Source organism: Protobothrops mucrosquamatus, unplaced genomic scaffold, assembly GCF_001527695.2.
Source record: "Protobothrops mucrosquamatus isolate PMUCROS unplaced genomic scaffold, P.Mucros_1.0 scaffold4590, whole genome shotgun sequence".
NCBI lineage: Eukaryota > Metazoa > Chordata > Lepidosauria > Squamata > Viperidae > Protobothrops > Protobothrops mucrosquamatus.
In genome coordinates, this window is record NW_015390493.1 from 18895 (window position 1) to 35556 (window position 16662).

Here is a 16662-nt window from a genome sequence, read left to right on the forward strand (position 1 = left end):
GCCAAACAATTAGGGTTCTCCATGTCTATTTAATCCAAACAATCAGCAATTCTATTGTGGTTTTGCATTTCTGGTGAGGCCCTAGAGCATCTTGGAAAAGATCACATAATATTCCCAAGCCTTTTCTAAATTTTCTAAATATCAAAAATTTCTTTTTTTCCTGCTACTTCAGCAGAAGGTGAAAGGGAATTCCTTTTCCAATCTTTCCTCATGCGGGCATCGTATTCACATACAAAGACCAAGGAGCCTGAGAGATCCACAAACAGCCTTGTGGGATGGGAAGTGATGCCCCACAGGTCCAAAACTGAGGGGGAAACCATACAGTTGAGCTAGACCAGGGGTAGGCAACCTTGGCTCTTTTATGACTCGTGGACTTCAACTCCCAGAATTCCTGAGCCAGCCATGCTGGCTCAGGAATTCTGGGAGTTGAAGTCCACGAGTCGTAAAAGAGCCAAGGTTGCCTACCCCTAAGCTAGACAGAAATTCAAATTACCTACTGCTTAGTTAGGGGCGACAAGGGACAACTCAAATCTCACACAATTACAAGGTAAGACAGAATGCGGTGGACAGAGAAACAGCAAAGGGGATCAAACATGATGTTTCTAAATGATCAGACAGACAGACAGAAAGAAAACAGAATGAAATCCTGGCCTTTTTTGGGACAGGATGAGGCAAAAAAAAAAAATTACAATAAAGAGAAACAGTGGCGCAAAGGAAATTCCTCCTGGTTATTCACTCCAAACTCTTAGTTATCCCTCTCCGATTCTAGTTTGGCTCATGTTTCTAACCATTAACTTATTGAGTTAAATCTCTTTTAAGATTTAAAGAGCACAATCTCCTTATTAACTGAAGAGACAGCCAGATGGGATCATAACTGTCTCTATCCTGTATAATGTGATTATCCAAAGGATTATACACTACCGAGGCCCTAATCCTAGCATCAAAATCATGTTCCTGGAAGCCAGCAAATCAATCAAAGGCACTCAGTAAAGATGAATATCTGACCTGGGGTAGTCATCTTCCACTAGCATGTGCTTTGGGATAGGTGAGTATCTTCCAGGCGAGATGGGGGCCAAAGAGGTCTTGTATTCTAAAGTGCCGTTGTTGCCTGGAGACAGGATGTGGTTTTCCATTGATGGGGAATAAGCTGCAGGTTAAAGAAGACATGCAAAGATAGTTAGATAAAATAAGATAAACTTTATTGTCATTTTTATACTGTGGGCACAATGGCACACATCAAAAATGAAATTTAGTTGCCTGCTCTCAAAGTGAAACACATACATGACACACACCTAAACATACTATGAACAACATATGTATAGACCCACATCTCTACATATACGTAGCAAATAAATAGTAAATATTGTCCATCTTGAATATATAACGGAAGGAGGAAGCTTGAGAGTTCACACGATTAATGCTGTATGGAATGAAACTCTGGCTGAATCTGGATGTTCTGCTTCGGATACCACAAAGCCCCCTCCCAGAAGGTAACAAGGAAAACAGGTCATGAAGAGGATGTGTAGTGTCCCAGATAATCTTACGGACCCTGCTCAAGCAGCGCTTCTGTGCCATGTCCTGGATGGGAGGGAGGGAACTGCCAATGATCTTTTTGGCCATTCTCACCACTCTCTGCACCGCCTTCCTGTCTGAAGCAGTGATGCCTCCAAACCAGACTGTGATGCTGTATGACAGGATGCTCTCGATTGTCCCCCTGTAGAAAGTGGTCAGGACAGGGGAAGGAAGATGTGCAGGCCGAGATACTACAGAAAATTCTGTAATTCATCTGGTTTTGCAAATAGGAATACATGGAAAGGATTTTAGGAATTTTAAGGGATCAAGGCTTAAACCAGGGGTCTCCAACCCCTGGGCTATGGCCCACTTACTACCGGGCCTTGAACCCTTCGGAACCGGGCCGTGGCAGTGGTGGGCGAGTGTGCATGTGTGCATCCCCACTTGTGTGAGCAGTGGGCAAGCATGTGCATTCCATTTGTGTGAGTGGCATATGCGCTTGCCCGAACTAACGCAGAACCATCTCCTCTGCCCCCACCCCCCCTTTGACAGTCCACAAAGCCAAAAAGGTTGAGAAACTCTGGCTTAAAGTATTGAATGACTGGCATTTACCATTAATACTCTTCAAAGGTTTAACTAGGTAAGGTGACCAACTGTCCTCCTTTAGGGAGGACAGTCCTCCTTTTGTAAGTTCTGTCCTCCCTCAAAAAGTGTCCTCCTTCATGTCCTCCTTTTTGATATTTGAAGACTAATCTGCAGGGCTTTTTTTCCCCTCATAGAATGCTCAGAACGGCGTTTCGGCACCTTTTTTTTTGATGGGTTTTTTTTTTAACTTTTGCATGAGCTGTGCTACTCCCACTATTGGCTTTCGAAAGCCAATCGGAATTGCTGCTGAGCGTGCCAAAACACCCGGCTGGCAAACTTTGCACATGCAAGTTGTCTGTATTATTGTTGCAATGAATAAAATGTTTCTTTTATTTACGATATTTTTTTCTTCAATTTATTTGTGTCCTCCTTTTCATTGTAAAAAAGTTGGTCACCTTAAACTAGGGCTCAGATGCTTAGCTGTAGGACCTCCAAAGAGATGTTTGTAATGATAGAAGAGAATATTTGTATCTCAGGGTTGAACTGTGGGATCCTTGGCGCTCTCTGGGCTTGGATGTTTTCTTGCGGACGTTTCATTACCCAGGTAGGTAACATCATTAGTGCTGGAAGGGAGTGGGCTTTGCTTTCTGTTTATATAAAAGTGGCTCACCCCAGTGGTGGGATTCAAATACCTGAACATCCAGTTCTCTGCATTGGATGCAGGTCTGGGCCTCTGAGGCCTAGAATGCACTTCCGGAAGTGACATCCATGCACTTCCTGTGGGCTGTTCTAGGCCTGGGAGGCTTCCTCCAGACCTCCAAGTCCTAGAACGGACTTCCGGAAGTGACATCAATGCACTTCCTTTGGGCTGTTCTAGGCTTGGAAGGCCTCTACCAGGCCTAGAACAGACTTCCGGAAGTGACATCCCAGGCCTAGAACGGACTTCCAGAAGCAGCATGGGTTCAGCCGGTTCTCCAAACTCAACAAAATTTAGCTACCGGTTCTACCGAACTGGTGCAAATCAGCTGAATTCCACCACTGGCTCACCCTGTCAATTTTGGTGGGAGTGTTCTTGGTGGGGCGTTAAGCAGGCTCAAGTCGCAACTGCGAAACATTTTAAATCCAATTTTCTTTTTCTGACAAAGAGTTAATTTAATTCTTTAACTCTTTGTCAGAAAAAGAAATTTGGATATATATATATATTATTAATTTTCTATTTTTACAAACAAGTGCTTAATAGACAATGTGTTGACTGGTTCCATTAGTAATTCCATGGTACATATAAGCTTCTTCAAACTAAATCCAATATTACACCATCCAATACCTCCTCTCTTCTTCCAGTAATAAAACATTTTTCCACATTAAGCAAATACAATTCTTATTGTTGTTAATAGATATACAGTTGAATATCAGCATTTATTAGTTTTCTAATTGTATCAATGATAGCAGTTTAAAATATCTTTTCTATTTGCACTCAATATCCATTTATTCAGTCAGTATCCTATTTTTGCTTTTTCCCCCCAGTTTTAATTTCCCATCCATATTCAAAATATCCCTATCATTTATAGTTTCAAAACAAGTTATGTTTGGGTAACCAAAAGCTTCCCTTGTTCAAACCTCTTAGCATTTTCTTATTTCCCTTTTCATGCCAAAATATGATATTCTGATTACCCATCTTCTCTATCTAGTTATAAAAATATTTCTGTTTCTAGCAATCTATTCTTAACCATATTCAAACATCTAATTGATAATATAATATCCCCTCTAATAGGTCAAAGCTTCTGTTTTCTTCAGTCTTACTCTAGCTTTCTTCCTTTGCCAACTAACTTTCCAAGTCTTGGTGCTTTCTTGATTAGGCTGTTATTAACACTGATGACGTTACTTAGTTGGGTAATGAACCATCTGCAAATAAACAACCAAGCTCAGAGAGCACCAAGGACCTCTTGTACAATACTAAATTGGTGCCAGATAAGAGTCAATGGAATTGAAGAGAGGCTGGACTTAAGCCATTTGTGGGAAAGTAAAACTCTAGGCTGATGACTCCCTTAACTCCACCCCCACACACACACTGTTCTCCTCTTCTCCTATGAGTTTTGGAGCAATTTAAGTGATCCTACACCTTGGTTAGATTAACCTCCTTCCCTCCCCCAGAATTATGGTTTCAATCACACGAGTTTCTTATCTCCCTTCTCCACAATTACTCACTGAAGGTGCTTCAGGACATTTGATTGAGAATCATTTATTCTGAATCTCTGTTTGGTACTTTATCCTTAAAATGTCACTCAAACATTTAGAATTTGACAGCAACATCCCAGAAAGAGCTTGTATATCATAACTTACGATGAGTAATATCTGGAGGGCCATAGGGGTCGGTCATATAGATGGTGGTTGGCTTTCCCACTTTTAAATAGACTACATCCGATGTATTCTTCAATATTGCTACCGCTTCTTCGTGTGTTACTTCTTCTAAACTGTAATTATTTACCTAAATGAGAGCAGAGAGAATGGTGGATTAAGCTGGCCTGATGTGGAAACTGAGCAGCCATTTGTTCACATGCTAATCAAAAGAAGACAACTGTTTACTCAAAGAGTACAGTAAATTACGCCAATTCCGTGTGACAAATAAGGTAGTTTATCGTTCAAATGCAGCTTTTCAGATGGCCGGTTCAGGTTATGAATTTTGGACTGGAGAAGCTACGCAGGACTGAATCTATTTAGTAAACGGGTGAGGGAACTAATCAAAGAGAGAAGCAACCTAGAACTAAGGAGAAACTTCCTGACAGTTAGAACAATTAACCAGTGGAACAACCTGGCTCCAGAAGCGGTGAATGCTCCAACACTGGAAGTTTTTAAGAAGAGACTGGACAGCATTTGTCCGAAATGGTATAAGGTTTCCTGCCTGAGCAGGGGGTTGGACTAGATGACCTCCAAGGTCCCTTCCAACTTTATCATCATCATCATTATTATTATTATTATTATAAAATCCCAGAGCTGCAAGCTGGACTGGGAAATAAAAAAACTAAAACAAAATACATTCTTGGAAGAAGATAATGGCGGTGCAGTGGTTAAAGTGCAGTATTGCAGGCAAACTCTGCTCACAGTCTGGAGTTTGATTCTGATAGGGCTTGAGGCTGACTTGGCCTTCCTCCCTCCTTCCAAGATCGGTAAAATGAGGACCAGATTGTTGAGGATAATATGCAAATAAATGCTTCTACATTGTAAACTTCCCAAAGAGTGCTGTAAAGCACTATGGGATGGTATGTACTGTAAATCTAAATGCAACTGCTGTTGCTAATGGAAAGTCCAATTGGATCTACTACCTGTAGATCGTAATAGGAAATGAGAAGGTACAAAGATGCACAGTAAACTAGTAAGATCCTGTATGCATTATGTGTTATATTTCACCAAGAGCTGTGGTGGCGCAGTGGTTAGAATGCAGTATTGCATGCTAATTGTGCTGACTAATGGCTGCCAGCAGTTTGGCAGTTCGAGTCTCACCGGTTCAAGGTTGACTCAGACTTCCATCCTTCCAAGGTAGGTAAAATGCGGACCCAGGTTGTTGGGGGCAAATATGCTGACCCTGTAAACCGCTTAGAGAGGGCTGTAAAGGACTGTGAAGCGGCATATAAGTCTAAGTGCTATTGCTAGTTCTATCACACAATCAATAAAAAATCAGTGCAAATTCTCACCATAAGAAGCCTGTCTCCTACTTGCAACCGTCCATCCTTTTGGGCTGCTCCACCATCAATAATTTTTGTGACATAGATGCTGTTGTCTCCAGGAATGTGCTGATTTCCTACGCCTCCGGCAATGCTGAATCCCAGACCTCAAGGGAAACGGAGTGGAGGATAAGTTTATTGAAAATGAATGAAGCTCAAAAGCAAGCTAGGTCAGCCACCCACATCCAAGAAGGACACGTGATGAACTTCCAAGTGGAGTTCTTTATTGCTCCACAGACAACATCTTGCCAAACTGAAGCACCCTCCTATCTACAAGAAGCATATACAGGGAGTCTTTGACTGACAACAGTCCGTTTAGTTCAGACCGTTCAAAGTTACAACAGCACTGAAAAAAGTGAGGACCCAGATTGTTGGGGGCAAATATGCTGACTCTGTAAACCGCTTGAAGAAGGCTGTAAAGCCCTGTGAAGTGGCATATAAGTAACTCTAAGTGCTCCCAAAGGTGATTTTTTCAGGAGGCAACTGGACTCTCTTGTTTTTCTTTGAAGACGTTTCGCTTCTCATCCAAGAAGCTTCTTCAGCTCTGACTGGATGGTGGGGAGTGGAAAGATTTATACTCCTTGCAGACAGCTGTTCATTTGCCTTCTTTTAGAGAGTCGTTAAAGCTACCTGGAGGCTTATCTGTGTCTTCAGGGTCACCTGAGTGGTGCAAATGGGTGTGGAGCCTTCTCGGAACTGCTGAAAGGACTGTGTTGTAGACTGGAGATAGATGATGTCGGATCCCTTCCACTCTGTTGAGAGAGGGCTGTTCAATTTGGACACAAATGGTCTGTTTGACCCCTCTTTCAAACCAGAGGTGTCAAAGACCTGGATGACTGAGAATCTCCAAAGACAAGTCTAAGTGCTATTGCTATTCACCTAACTACTGCCTCACTTAGCTAAGGAAGTTCTGGTCCCAACTAGGTTGAGGACTACCTCTAGTGTGTTTGCCCCATTTTCCATAATTACCTTTTGGTCCTTTGTACAGTTTAATTTCCACCACAGTCTCCAGAATAGGTCTCCTCCGACGGACATACAGTCGTACTATGGAGCCGGCTTCCTTGAGCGCCTCAACAGCTTTGCTGTGGGAAACTTCGGACACATCCACCTCATTCACCCGCAAAATGCAGTCATTGACTCTGGAGGGGAAAACAACAGGAACAGGAGACCATTATAGCATGTTGGGTATGTCAAGTTTAATTTAATGTAATTGGGTATGTCTAGTTTAATGAAAAGAAGGATAAGGGGTGACATGATAGCAACGTTCCAATATCTCAGGGGCTGCCACAAACAAGAGGGAGTCAAGCTATTCTCCAAAGCGCCTGAAGGCAGGACAAGGAGCAATGGATGGAAACTAATCAATGAGAGAAGCAACCTAGGAGAAATTTCCTGACAGTTAGAACAATTAATCAGTGGAATAACTTGCCTCCAGAGTTTGTGGGTGCTCCAACACTGGAAGATTTTAAGAAGAGATTAGACAACCATTTGTTTGGAATAATATAGGGTCTCCTGCCCAACCAGGACTTTGGACTAGAACACCTCCAAAGTCCCTTCCAATACTGTTATTCTATTCTATTCTATTCTATTCTATTCTATTCTATTCTATTCTATTCTATTCCATTCCATTCCATTCCATTCCACTCCATATTTTCTCTTCTCTTCTCTTCTCTTCTCTTCTCTTCTCTTCTCTTCTCTTCTCTTCTCTTCTCTTCTCTTCTCTTCTCTTCTCTTCTCTATTCCATGTTTTCTATTCTATTCTATTCTATTCTATTCTATTCTATTCTATTCTATTCCATTCTATTCCATTCCATTCCATTCTATTCCATTCCATTCCATTCCATTCCATTCCATTCTATTCCATTCCATTCCATTCTATTCCATTCCATTCCATTCCACTCCATATTTTCTCTTCTCTTCTCTTCTCTTCTCTTCTCTTCTCTTCTCTTCTCTTCTCTTCTCTATTCCATGTTTTCTATTCTATTCTATTCTATTCTATTCTATTCTATTCTATTCTATTCTATTCTATTCCATTCCATTCCATTCCATTCCATTCCATTCTATTCTATTCTATTCTATTGTGACAATATATATTGTAATTTCAACATGGGAAAGGAAATGGTCAGCAGTGCAGGAAACATGGTGGGATTCTTGGAATATTTTCAAGGAAAGGAACTCGCAGGAGATACAGACCCATGTCAAACCTTTGTATCATTGGTGTACAAAGAAATAGAATACTGGTAGTTCTCGACTTAAAAACCATTCATTTAGTGACCATTTGAGGTTACAACAGCACTGGAAAAACAATGTATGGTTGTTTTTCACATGAACGACCACTGCAGCATCCCCAGGAGTCATGTAACCCAAATTTGGATGCTCATCAACTGGCTCATATTTATGAGGGTTGCAGTGTCGCAAAAAGGGGTCACGCAATCCCCTTTTGCGAACCTCTGAGGAGCAAAATCAACGGGGAAGTCACTAACGACTGTGTTACTAACTTAACCACTGCAGATTCACTTAACAACTGTGGCAAGAAAGGTCATAAAATGGGGCACACCTCAGATAAGAACTGTGTTGCTTAGAAATGGAAACTTGGGGCTCAGTTGTGGTCATAAGTCCCCAAATTACAGCAGGTCATTTACTGAACAGTTGGAGTTATAATGGTGTCAAGGATGAAACTTTGGCAGCTACGTGCCTCTCCATTTCAACTTGCCTTTAGATTACGGGGAGAGATGTTATTTTCAAATCGGTCAGATAGAGAAACAAAACCTCTACGATTTCGCTGAAGACAGTGAGAGCCTGAAGCCTTTTCAAGGACACCAGAACAGGTGTGGATTTGAAGCAGACGGTTCCCATAACAAAGTGAACTTGTTTATATGGACTATGTAAGACGTTGGGGGGGTTGGCTGGGAAAATTATTGTTTAAGTCTATGAACTGGTGTTGGAACCTCAGAGTTAGTGTTGCTTCGACATAACCACTAAGTGTATTCAATAAACTGTAAGATATTCGGAAACAGAATTAATCTGGAGTTTTATTTGGATTCTCGAGCTGAATGTTGACAAATGGATTGCAACTCAGATTCAAAGTTCTGACATGGCCACATGATCACATTTTGGGCAATTGACAACTGCTGTTTGCTGCATTCTATGATCATATGACCACTATTTACAATGGGGTTTTTTTGCCAAAAAAAAGGGTTTCTGGCAAAAAAAACCCACCCATTGTGGACAATGGATTTGCTTAATAACCATCACATTCAATTAACGACCTTGGTGATTTACATAAAGACTGCTGCAAAAAAAGATCATAAAATCAAGTCTGGTCACACAATGGTCCCAATGTCTATGCAGTAATGTCCACCTTAATACACAGTCATGGGCAGGCTTACAGTCGTAAATTGAGGCCTATCTGTATAGGGCAGGGGTAGGCAACCTTGGCTCTTTTATGACTTGTGGACTTCAACTCCCAGAATTCCTGAGCCAGCCACGCTGAGGGGAAAGGGAGAGGTTTCCAAGCTGAGCCATGCTGGCTCAGGAATTCTGGGAGTTGAAGTTCACGAGTCATGAAGGGGCCATGTTCCCCCATGCTGACTCAGGAATTCTGGGAGTTGAAGTCCACGAGTCATAAAAGAGCCAAGGTTGCCTACCCCTGGTCTAGGACATTGAAATTAATTTACGTTTACAGTTGTAATTTCCCTAAATATTAATTTGAAATCCAGGCTTATAATTGTCTTTTTAAAGGGCGGAAATCAGGGGTGTCCAAAATCTGGACAGGATCAAAAGAGGCAGAATAGAATAGAATAGAATAGAATAGAATAGAATAGAATAGAATAGAATAGAATAGAATAGAATAGAAGCTGGAAGGGACCTTGGAGGTCTTCTAGTCCAGCCCCCTGCTCAAGCAGGAGAACCTATACCATTTCAGATGGTAGAAACAGGCTGAATAATAGGCTATAAAAGTAAAAAGTCGAGGTTTTATGTTATTACCTTACTCTACTGTGCCAAAAGGAGTCAGGAGTCAATGTTTTTCTTTTTCTGTCCCCAGTTGCCCTATACCCGTGGTGGCGAACCTATGGCACGGGGGCCAGACTGGGCCCACAGAGCCCTTTCTGTCGGCACGCACGCCAGAGGGACGTTCCCCTCCCCCTCTCCATGTGGCCTGACTAGTGGGAACTGGAGAGGGGAGGGCAACTGAATCTAGCAGCACTCTCGCGGGAATAGCTGTGAGAGCTGGGCAGGGAGAGGGGAACCTATAAAAGGAGCAGGTTTTGGCGGGAGTGCAGCGAGAGCGAGTGAGTGAGCAGACAGCCTTTGGAAGCGATGGTGGGCGTGAGTTTGGAGAAGACAAGCAGGACGTGAGCAACATCGAGCTGGCCACGCCTACCCTGGCCACACTCACCCAGTCTGCCATGGCCACTGTAGCCACGCCCACCGAGTGGGCCATGCCCACTCAGCACCCTGTGAGAGGGATCTCGGAGTCCTAGTGGACAATCACTTAAATAGGAGCCAACCGTGTGCTGCAGCTGCCAAAAAGGCCAACACAGTGCTAGGCTGCATTAACAGAGGGATAGAATCAAGATCACGTGAAGTATTAATACCACTTTACAACGGCTTAGTAAGGCCACACTTGGAATACCGCATCCAGTTTTGGTCACCACGATGTAAAAAAGATGTTGAGACTCTAGAAAGAGTACAGAGAAGAGCAACAAAGATGATTAGGGGACTGGAGGCTAAAACATATAAGGAATGGTTGCTGGAATTGGGTATGTCTAGTTTAACGAAGAGAAGGACGAGGGGGGACACGATAGCAGTCTTCCAATATCTCAGGGGCTGCCCCAAAGAAGAGGGAGTCAAGCTATTCTCCAAGGCGCCTGAAGGCAGGATGAGAAGCAACGGATGGAAACTGATCAAGGAGAGAAGCAACTTCAGAACTAAGGAGAAACTTCCTGACAGTTAGAACAATTAACCAATGGAACAACCTGCCTCTCCAGAAGCGGTGAATGCTCCAACACTGGAAGTTTTTAAGAAGAGACTGGACAGCCATTTGTCTGAAATGGTGTAGGGTTCCTGCCTGAGCAGGGGGTTGGAATCGATGACCTCCAAGGTCCCTTCCAACATCATCATCATCATCATCATCATCATCATCATCATCATCATCATTATTATTATTATTATTATTATTATTATTATTATTATTATTATTGTTGTTGTTGTTGTTGTTATTATTATTATTATTATTATTATTATTATTATTATACATAAGTGGTTTTGGGTTGCAGTTTGGGCACTCGGTCTCTAAAAGGTTCGCCATCACTGCCCTACACTTTTTTCCTTTGCCCCTTTTCCGCTCCTATTTCCCCATTATCTTCATTTTCATTTTTTTTACAGGTTGCCACAATTTGGCCTGACTGTTGGATTTTTGAATCCAGATTATAAATACCTCCAGGCAGGTCCATCTTAATGTCAAATGGTTGCTAAGCGATCATTTATAAGTTGAGGACTACCTTTATGGCAGCTAGAATTTCCAGCTTTGCCCAGCCAGCCTGGTGGCTTCTGTTAAAAAAACAACAACTGGTTGTCCAATGGGATAGCTTTATTTGCTATGTAAATAGTAAATTTATTTAGAAGCCCATTTATTAAACGGGCTTCTAAATAGTATTGTTGTCGGGGTGGTTCCCAAACATAAAATAAGAAAACCTACTTTTATTTAAGTTGTGCCTTAGGACAGCAAACTACAGGATGAAAAATCCCAGCAGGACAGGAAAAATAATAATTAAAAACTAGGCACTCGCTATTTTTATACCTAGTTAAGTATAAGCTATAGCTCAACAGAAGGCAAAATAAACATTCTCAGGATTCATAACAATTTGCTAGGAAAAATCTCAGGCTGGAGCAATTACAAAATACCATGCAATCTATATAAAAATAAATTAAACTGCTTTCCACCGAATAAACGATGCGTGATCGGAAATAGATCTCAGTAGACATGATTAAGACAGAGGGAACAGCAGCACGAAATTTTATTTCCATTTCGGAGGTGAATAAGTTTTGCTAATCACACATACCACGCGCACACTATTTGAAGACATACTTTAACTGACAAAATAAAAAAAGTTCCAGTTTTGCTCTGTGATTCTCTATTAAGCTAAGCACTAAAGCCAGCGGTACAGGTGTAGCAAGCTTGATGAAGGTGTGGTTGCTGTTTGATATAATCTCTCTTTCTCTCTCTTTCTCTCTCTCTTTCTTTTTTGCAAAGAGACTAAGAAACACATTTGTCGCAACTCTGCGAGTGTTAATTGTCATCCTCCATTTCAGACTGAGCTACATCTGACATGCTGCTGGCATTCTTTTTGGAAGCCCATTTATTTAGATCTCTGAATGGCAAAACTGTCCCAAACAATAATACGGAAACAGACCAAAAATGGATTTAAATGATTTGTCTACTTAATAAGGTCCACTATGTATTTTTCCCAAACTGAGTAGGGTACAATTATTCCATTCCATTCCGTTCCGTTCTGTTCCATTCCATATTCTATTCTATTCTATTCTATTCTATTCTATTCTATTCTATTCCATTCCATTCCATTCCATTCCATTCCATTCCATTCCATTCCATATTCTATTCTATTCTATTCTATTCTATTCTATTCTATTCTATTCTATTCTATTCTATTCTATTCTATTCCATTCCATTTTCTATTCTATTCTATTCTATTCTATTCTATTCCATTCCATTTTCTATTCTATTCTATTCATTCCTTCTTCTATTCTATTCTATTCTATTCTATTCTATTCTATTCTATTCTATTCTATTCTATTCTATTCCATTCCATTCCATTCCATTCCATTGCATAACACAATTGGCATCAGAATGTAATGCTATGCAAGGCAGTTGTTAAGTAAGTGATGCCCAATTTTATGACCTTTTTTTGCCATGGTTCTTAAGTGAATCACTAGACTACGAGACCTCCAACATCGTTTCTAACTCTGTTATTCTGTTAAATACATGCCAGTTGCTAAGCATCTGAATTTTGTACATGTGACTGTGGGGATCTTGCGATGGTTGTAAGTGCGAAAACAGGTTATAAGCCATTTTTTTCAGTGCCATTGTAACTTCAAGCCGTCACTAGATGAATGTTTGCAAGTCAAGGCCTACCTGTATAAAATAATTCTTTATCGCGCCAATTTCACGCGCCATGGGCTAAATAATCAAATAACACCTATAACAGCCAGGCTTGATTACATGTGAGATTCCTTAAAGTTTTCCCGTAGAGTTAATTGTATCTAAATCTCACAAAGAGGGTATGGATTTGGACACCAAAGAACTCTCTGAACGTCAATTTGAGCAGCCATCTGTCCACTATTTCAAGCTTTGTCTTGAAGCCACGTACTACCTGTTCCGCTTGAATCCCTGGGAGTCAACCTCATTATGAGAAAACAACCTGTCAAATTCTACCCTTGCAAGCTCTTTTAAGGCCAAATCAAAATAGATAGTAAGACGCCCAGCAATCACAAACCCTCAAAGTAGGAGTAGTAGTAATAGGAGGAAAAGTGAAACATATTGTTGCAGTCATTTTGATCATGATTTATGACTTGTTGCTTTTACGTACACTGAAAGCTTATGCACTGGAGACCATTTCCTTGTGTATCTAATGACTTGGCCAATAAAGTATTCTATTCTGTTCTGCTCTGTTCTCTTCTCTCCCCTCCCCTCTCTCCACTCCTCCCCTCCTCACTCCCCTCTCCTCTCCCTTCTCCCCTCTCCTCCCTTCCCCTCATTCCCCTCCCCTCTTCTCTTCTCCTTCCCACTCCCCTCTTCCTTCTCTTCTTTTCTCTTCCCCTTCCCACTCCCCTCTTCTCTTCTCTTCTCTTCTCCTCCCCTTCCCACTCCCCTCTTCCTTCTCTTCTTTTCTCTTCTCTTCTCTTTTCTCTTCTCCTCCCCTTCCCACTCCCCTCTTCCTTCTCTTCTCTTCTCCTCCCCTTCCCCTTCCCACTCCCCTCTTCCTTCTCTTCTCTTCTCTTCTCCTCTCCTTCCCACTCCCCTCTTCTCTTCTCTTCTCTTCTCTCTTCTCTTCTCTTCTCACATTTGTTAAGTGAATCACTGAAGTTGTTAAATTAGTAACACAGTTGTTAAGTGAATCTGGCTTTCCCCATTGACTTTGCTTGTCACTAGGTCACCAACGGTGATCACGTGAACGTCATAAATGTGAGTCAGTTGTCAAGCATCCGAATGTAAATCCTGTGACCGTGGGGGGGCAGCGTGGGGGAAGAATGCTGCAATGGTCATAACGGTGAAAAATGGCCATCAGTCTCTTTTTTCAGTGCCGTTGTAACTTCGGTCACTAAGTGAACTGTTGTAAGTTGAGGACTATCTGTACTACAGTTTCCAAAACTGGCCACCCTTCCTGAAGATGCCAGGAAAAATATCTCTGGAACATGCAAAATTGGGGCTGACCATTCCCACACTCCCTTTTCAAACCTAGACACTAGAAATGCTAATCTTGAGAATTCCTTGGTGCTCTCTGAGCTTGCTGATTTTCTGGCAGATGTTTCATGACCCAAACTAGGTAACATCATCAGTGCTAGTAAAGAGTGAGGTTTGCTCTCAGTTTATATTCTAGTGGCTTGCCCTCTCAGTGTTGGTATGGGTGGTCTTAAGACTTTCTCTGGTTGGGCTGCTTACTTTTGGTTTGTTTGGCAGTTTCTTGATTGGGATATTGTTTACTTGATTGTTGGTCTGATGTTAATCTTGGAGCTAATCTATGCTGTTCTAATGGAGTTAATCTAAGAGCCGTGGTGGCACAGTGGTTAGAATGTAGTACTTATTGCAGGCTAACTCACTGCTTACTCCAGGAGTTCGATTCTGACCGGCTCAAGGTTGACTCAGTCTTCCATTCTTCTGAGGTCGGTAAAATGAGGACCCAAATTGTTGGGGGCAATACTGACTCTGTAAACTGCTTAGAGAGGGCTGTAAAGCACTGTGAAGCAGTATATAAGTCTAAGTGCTATTGCTATTACTATCAAAGCCATGGTGGCGCAGTGCTTAGAATGCAGTATTGCAGGTTAACTCTGCCCACTGCCAGCAGTTCGATCTTGACCAGCTCAAGGTTAACTCAGCCTTCCATCCTTCTGAGGTCAGTAAAATGAGGACCCAGATTGTTGGGGGCAATACTGACTCTGTAAACTGCTTAGACAGGGCTGTAAAGCACTGTGAAGCGGTATATAAGTCTAAGTGCTATTGCTTTCTGGGTGCTGATTGTTGGTTTAGAGGAGCTTGGGTCTTTTTGGCTGGTTGATTGTCTCTTTTGCATAATCTATAGACATTGTTGATGTCTATGTGTCTGTTGATGGCTAATCTGTCAGAGTGCCAGGCTTCTAGAAATTTTCTAGCATTTTGTTTTTTACTTGGCTTTGTCTAGGATGGTCACATTTTCCCAAATGAAACTATGGTTAAGTCTGTCCATATGTTGTGAAATTAAAGAGTTATCATCATGTCTTCTGACTGCAAGTTGGTGTTCGTGGATGTGTGCTGAGAGCAAAACCCCACTCTTTAGCAGCACTGATGCTGTTACCTACTTTGAGTAATGAAACGCCGGCAAGAAAATAAGCAAGCTCAGAGAGCACCAAGGACCCCTCATCCCAATATACAAATATTCTCCTTTAGTAATGCTAATATTGTTCCATCAATGCTCCACTTCCTTCCTGAACAACTGAACCATCTGTTATACTTTCAGAATTCAAAGTTAGGAAAAGTTGATATCGGTGAAATGATACAGCAGGAAGCGAGGATCTGGATTAACCACCCATTCTGCCAGAATCAGCAAATAGTAAGCAAGGAATAGCAGACTTCCAATATCTCAGGGGTTGCCCCAAAGAAGAGGGAGTCAAGCTATTCTCCAAAGCACCTGAGGGCAAGACAAGAAACAATGGATGGAAACTAATCAAGGAGAGAAGCAACCTAGAACTAAGGAGAAACTTCCTGACTGTTAGAACAATTAATCAGTAGAACAACTTGCCTCCAGAAGTTGTGGCTGCACCAACACGGGAAGTTTTTAAGAAAAGATTGGACAATGATTTGACTGATATGGTCTAGCTTTCCTGCCTGAGCAGGGGGTTGGACTAGATGACCTCCAAGGTCCCTTCCAACTCTGTTATTCTAGGTCTTCTATGTCTTCCATGTGTTATGTTCACCAGAAGAAGGCAGAAAGAAGAAAGGCATAAATATCTTTCCATTTTATTTTCCCTGCATCTAACAGAACGACAACAGTCTTAAAAGAAGTCAATACTTACTCCTTCGCTCCAGATATAATCAGATGCTCTCAGCCTTCTGAATTTTTTTCAGAACTGGTGAGCAATGCTGGTAAGGGTCGCAAGTAGGTGCCACAAAACGACGTTGTCTTGCTTGGGGTTAAAAATGTGAACCCAGATGAAGGTAAGGTGCCTTCGTAGCTACCTAATACCTGTCAATCGGAGTTTCGGAAAAGTCACTCCGGGGAAAAAGCCAAAGCAGCTTCTCACTCCAAGCCAGAAAACTGGTTGCGACACATACTCCTGCTCCAAATTGCTATGTTGCAGGCAGCTTTCATCTTTTCCTCTTTAGCTCTCTGGACTGGATTTGTATTTGACAAATACGCCAACAAATCAAAGAGTCACAACAAACCCCCGGGGCAAAATTCCACCCATTTCTTCTTCTTCTTCAAGGAGAGAGAGAGAGAGAGAGAGAGAGAGAGAGAGAGAGAGAGAGAGAGAGAGAGAGAGAGAGAGAGAGAGAGAGAGAGAGAGAGAGAGAGAGAGAGAGAGAGAGAGAGAGAGAGAGAGAGAGAGAGAGAGAGAGAGAGAGAGAGAGAGA

The 16662-nt window shown here is 41.9% G+C and overlaps 1 protein-coding gene across 1 annotated transcript in view; it reads right to left on the reverse strand.

Moving 5' to 3' along the window:
• Window positions 1-983: 983 nt before the first annotated feature.
• Window positions 984-16662, reverse strand: part of LOC107299137 (disks large homolog 2-like) — a gene marked incomplete at its 5' end in the record, with an annotated part of 33022 nt that continues 17343 nt past the window's right edge. The window contains 4 exons of the mRNA XM_015828505.1: window positions 984-1147; window positions 4438-4582; window positions 5787-5923; window positions 6786-6955. Of these exons, the coding sequence (XP_015683991.1) occupies window positions 984-1147; window positions 4438-4582; window positions 5787-5923; window positions 6786-6955 (616 nt within the window). The remainder of the gene's footprint in view (window positions 1148-4437; window positions 4583-5786; window positions 5924-6785; window positions 6956-16662) is intronic.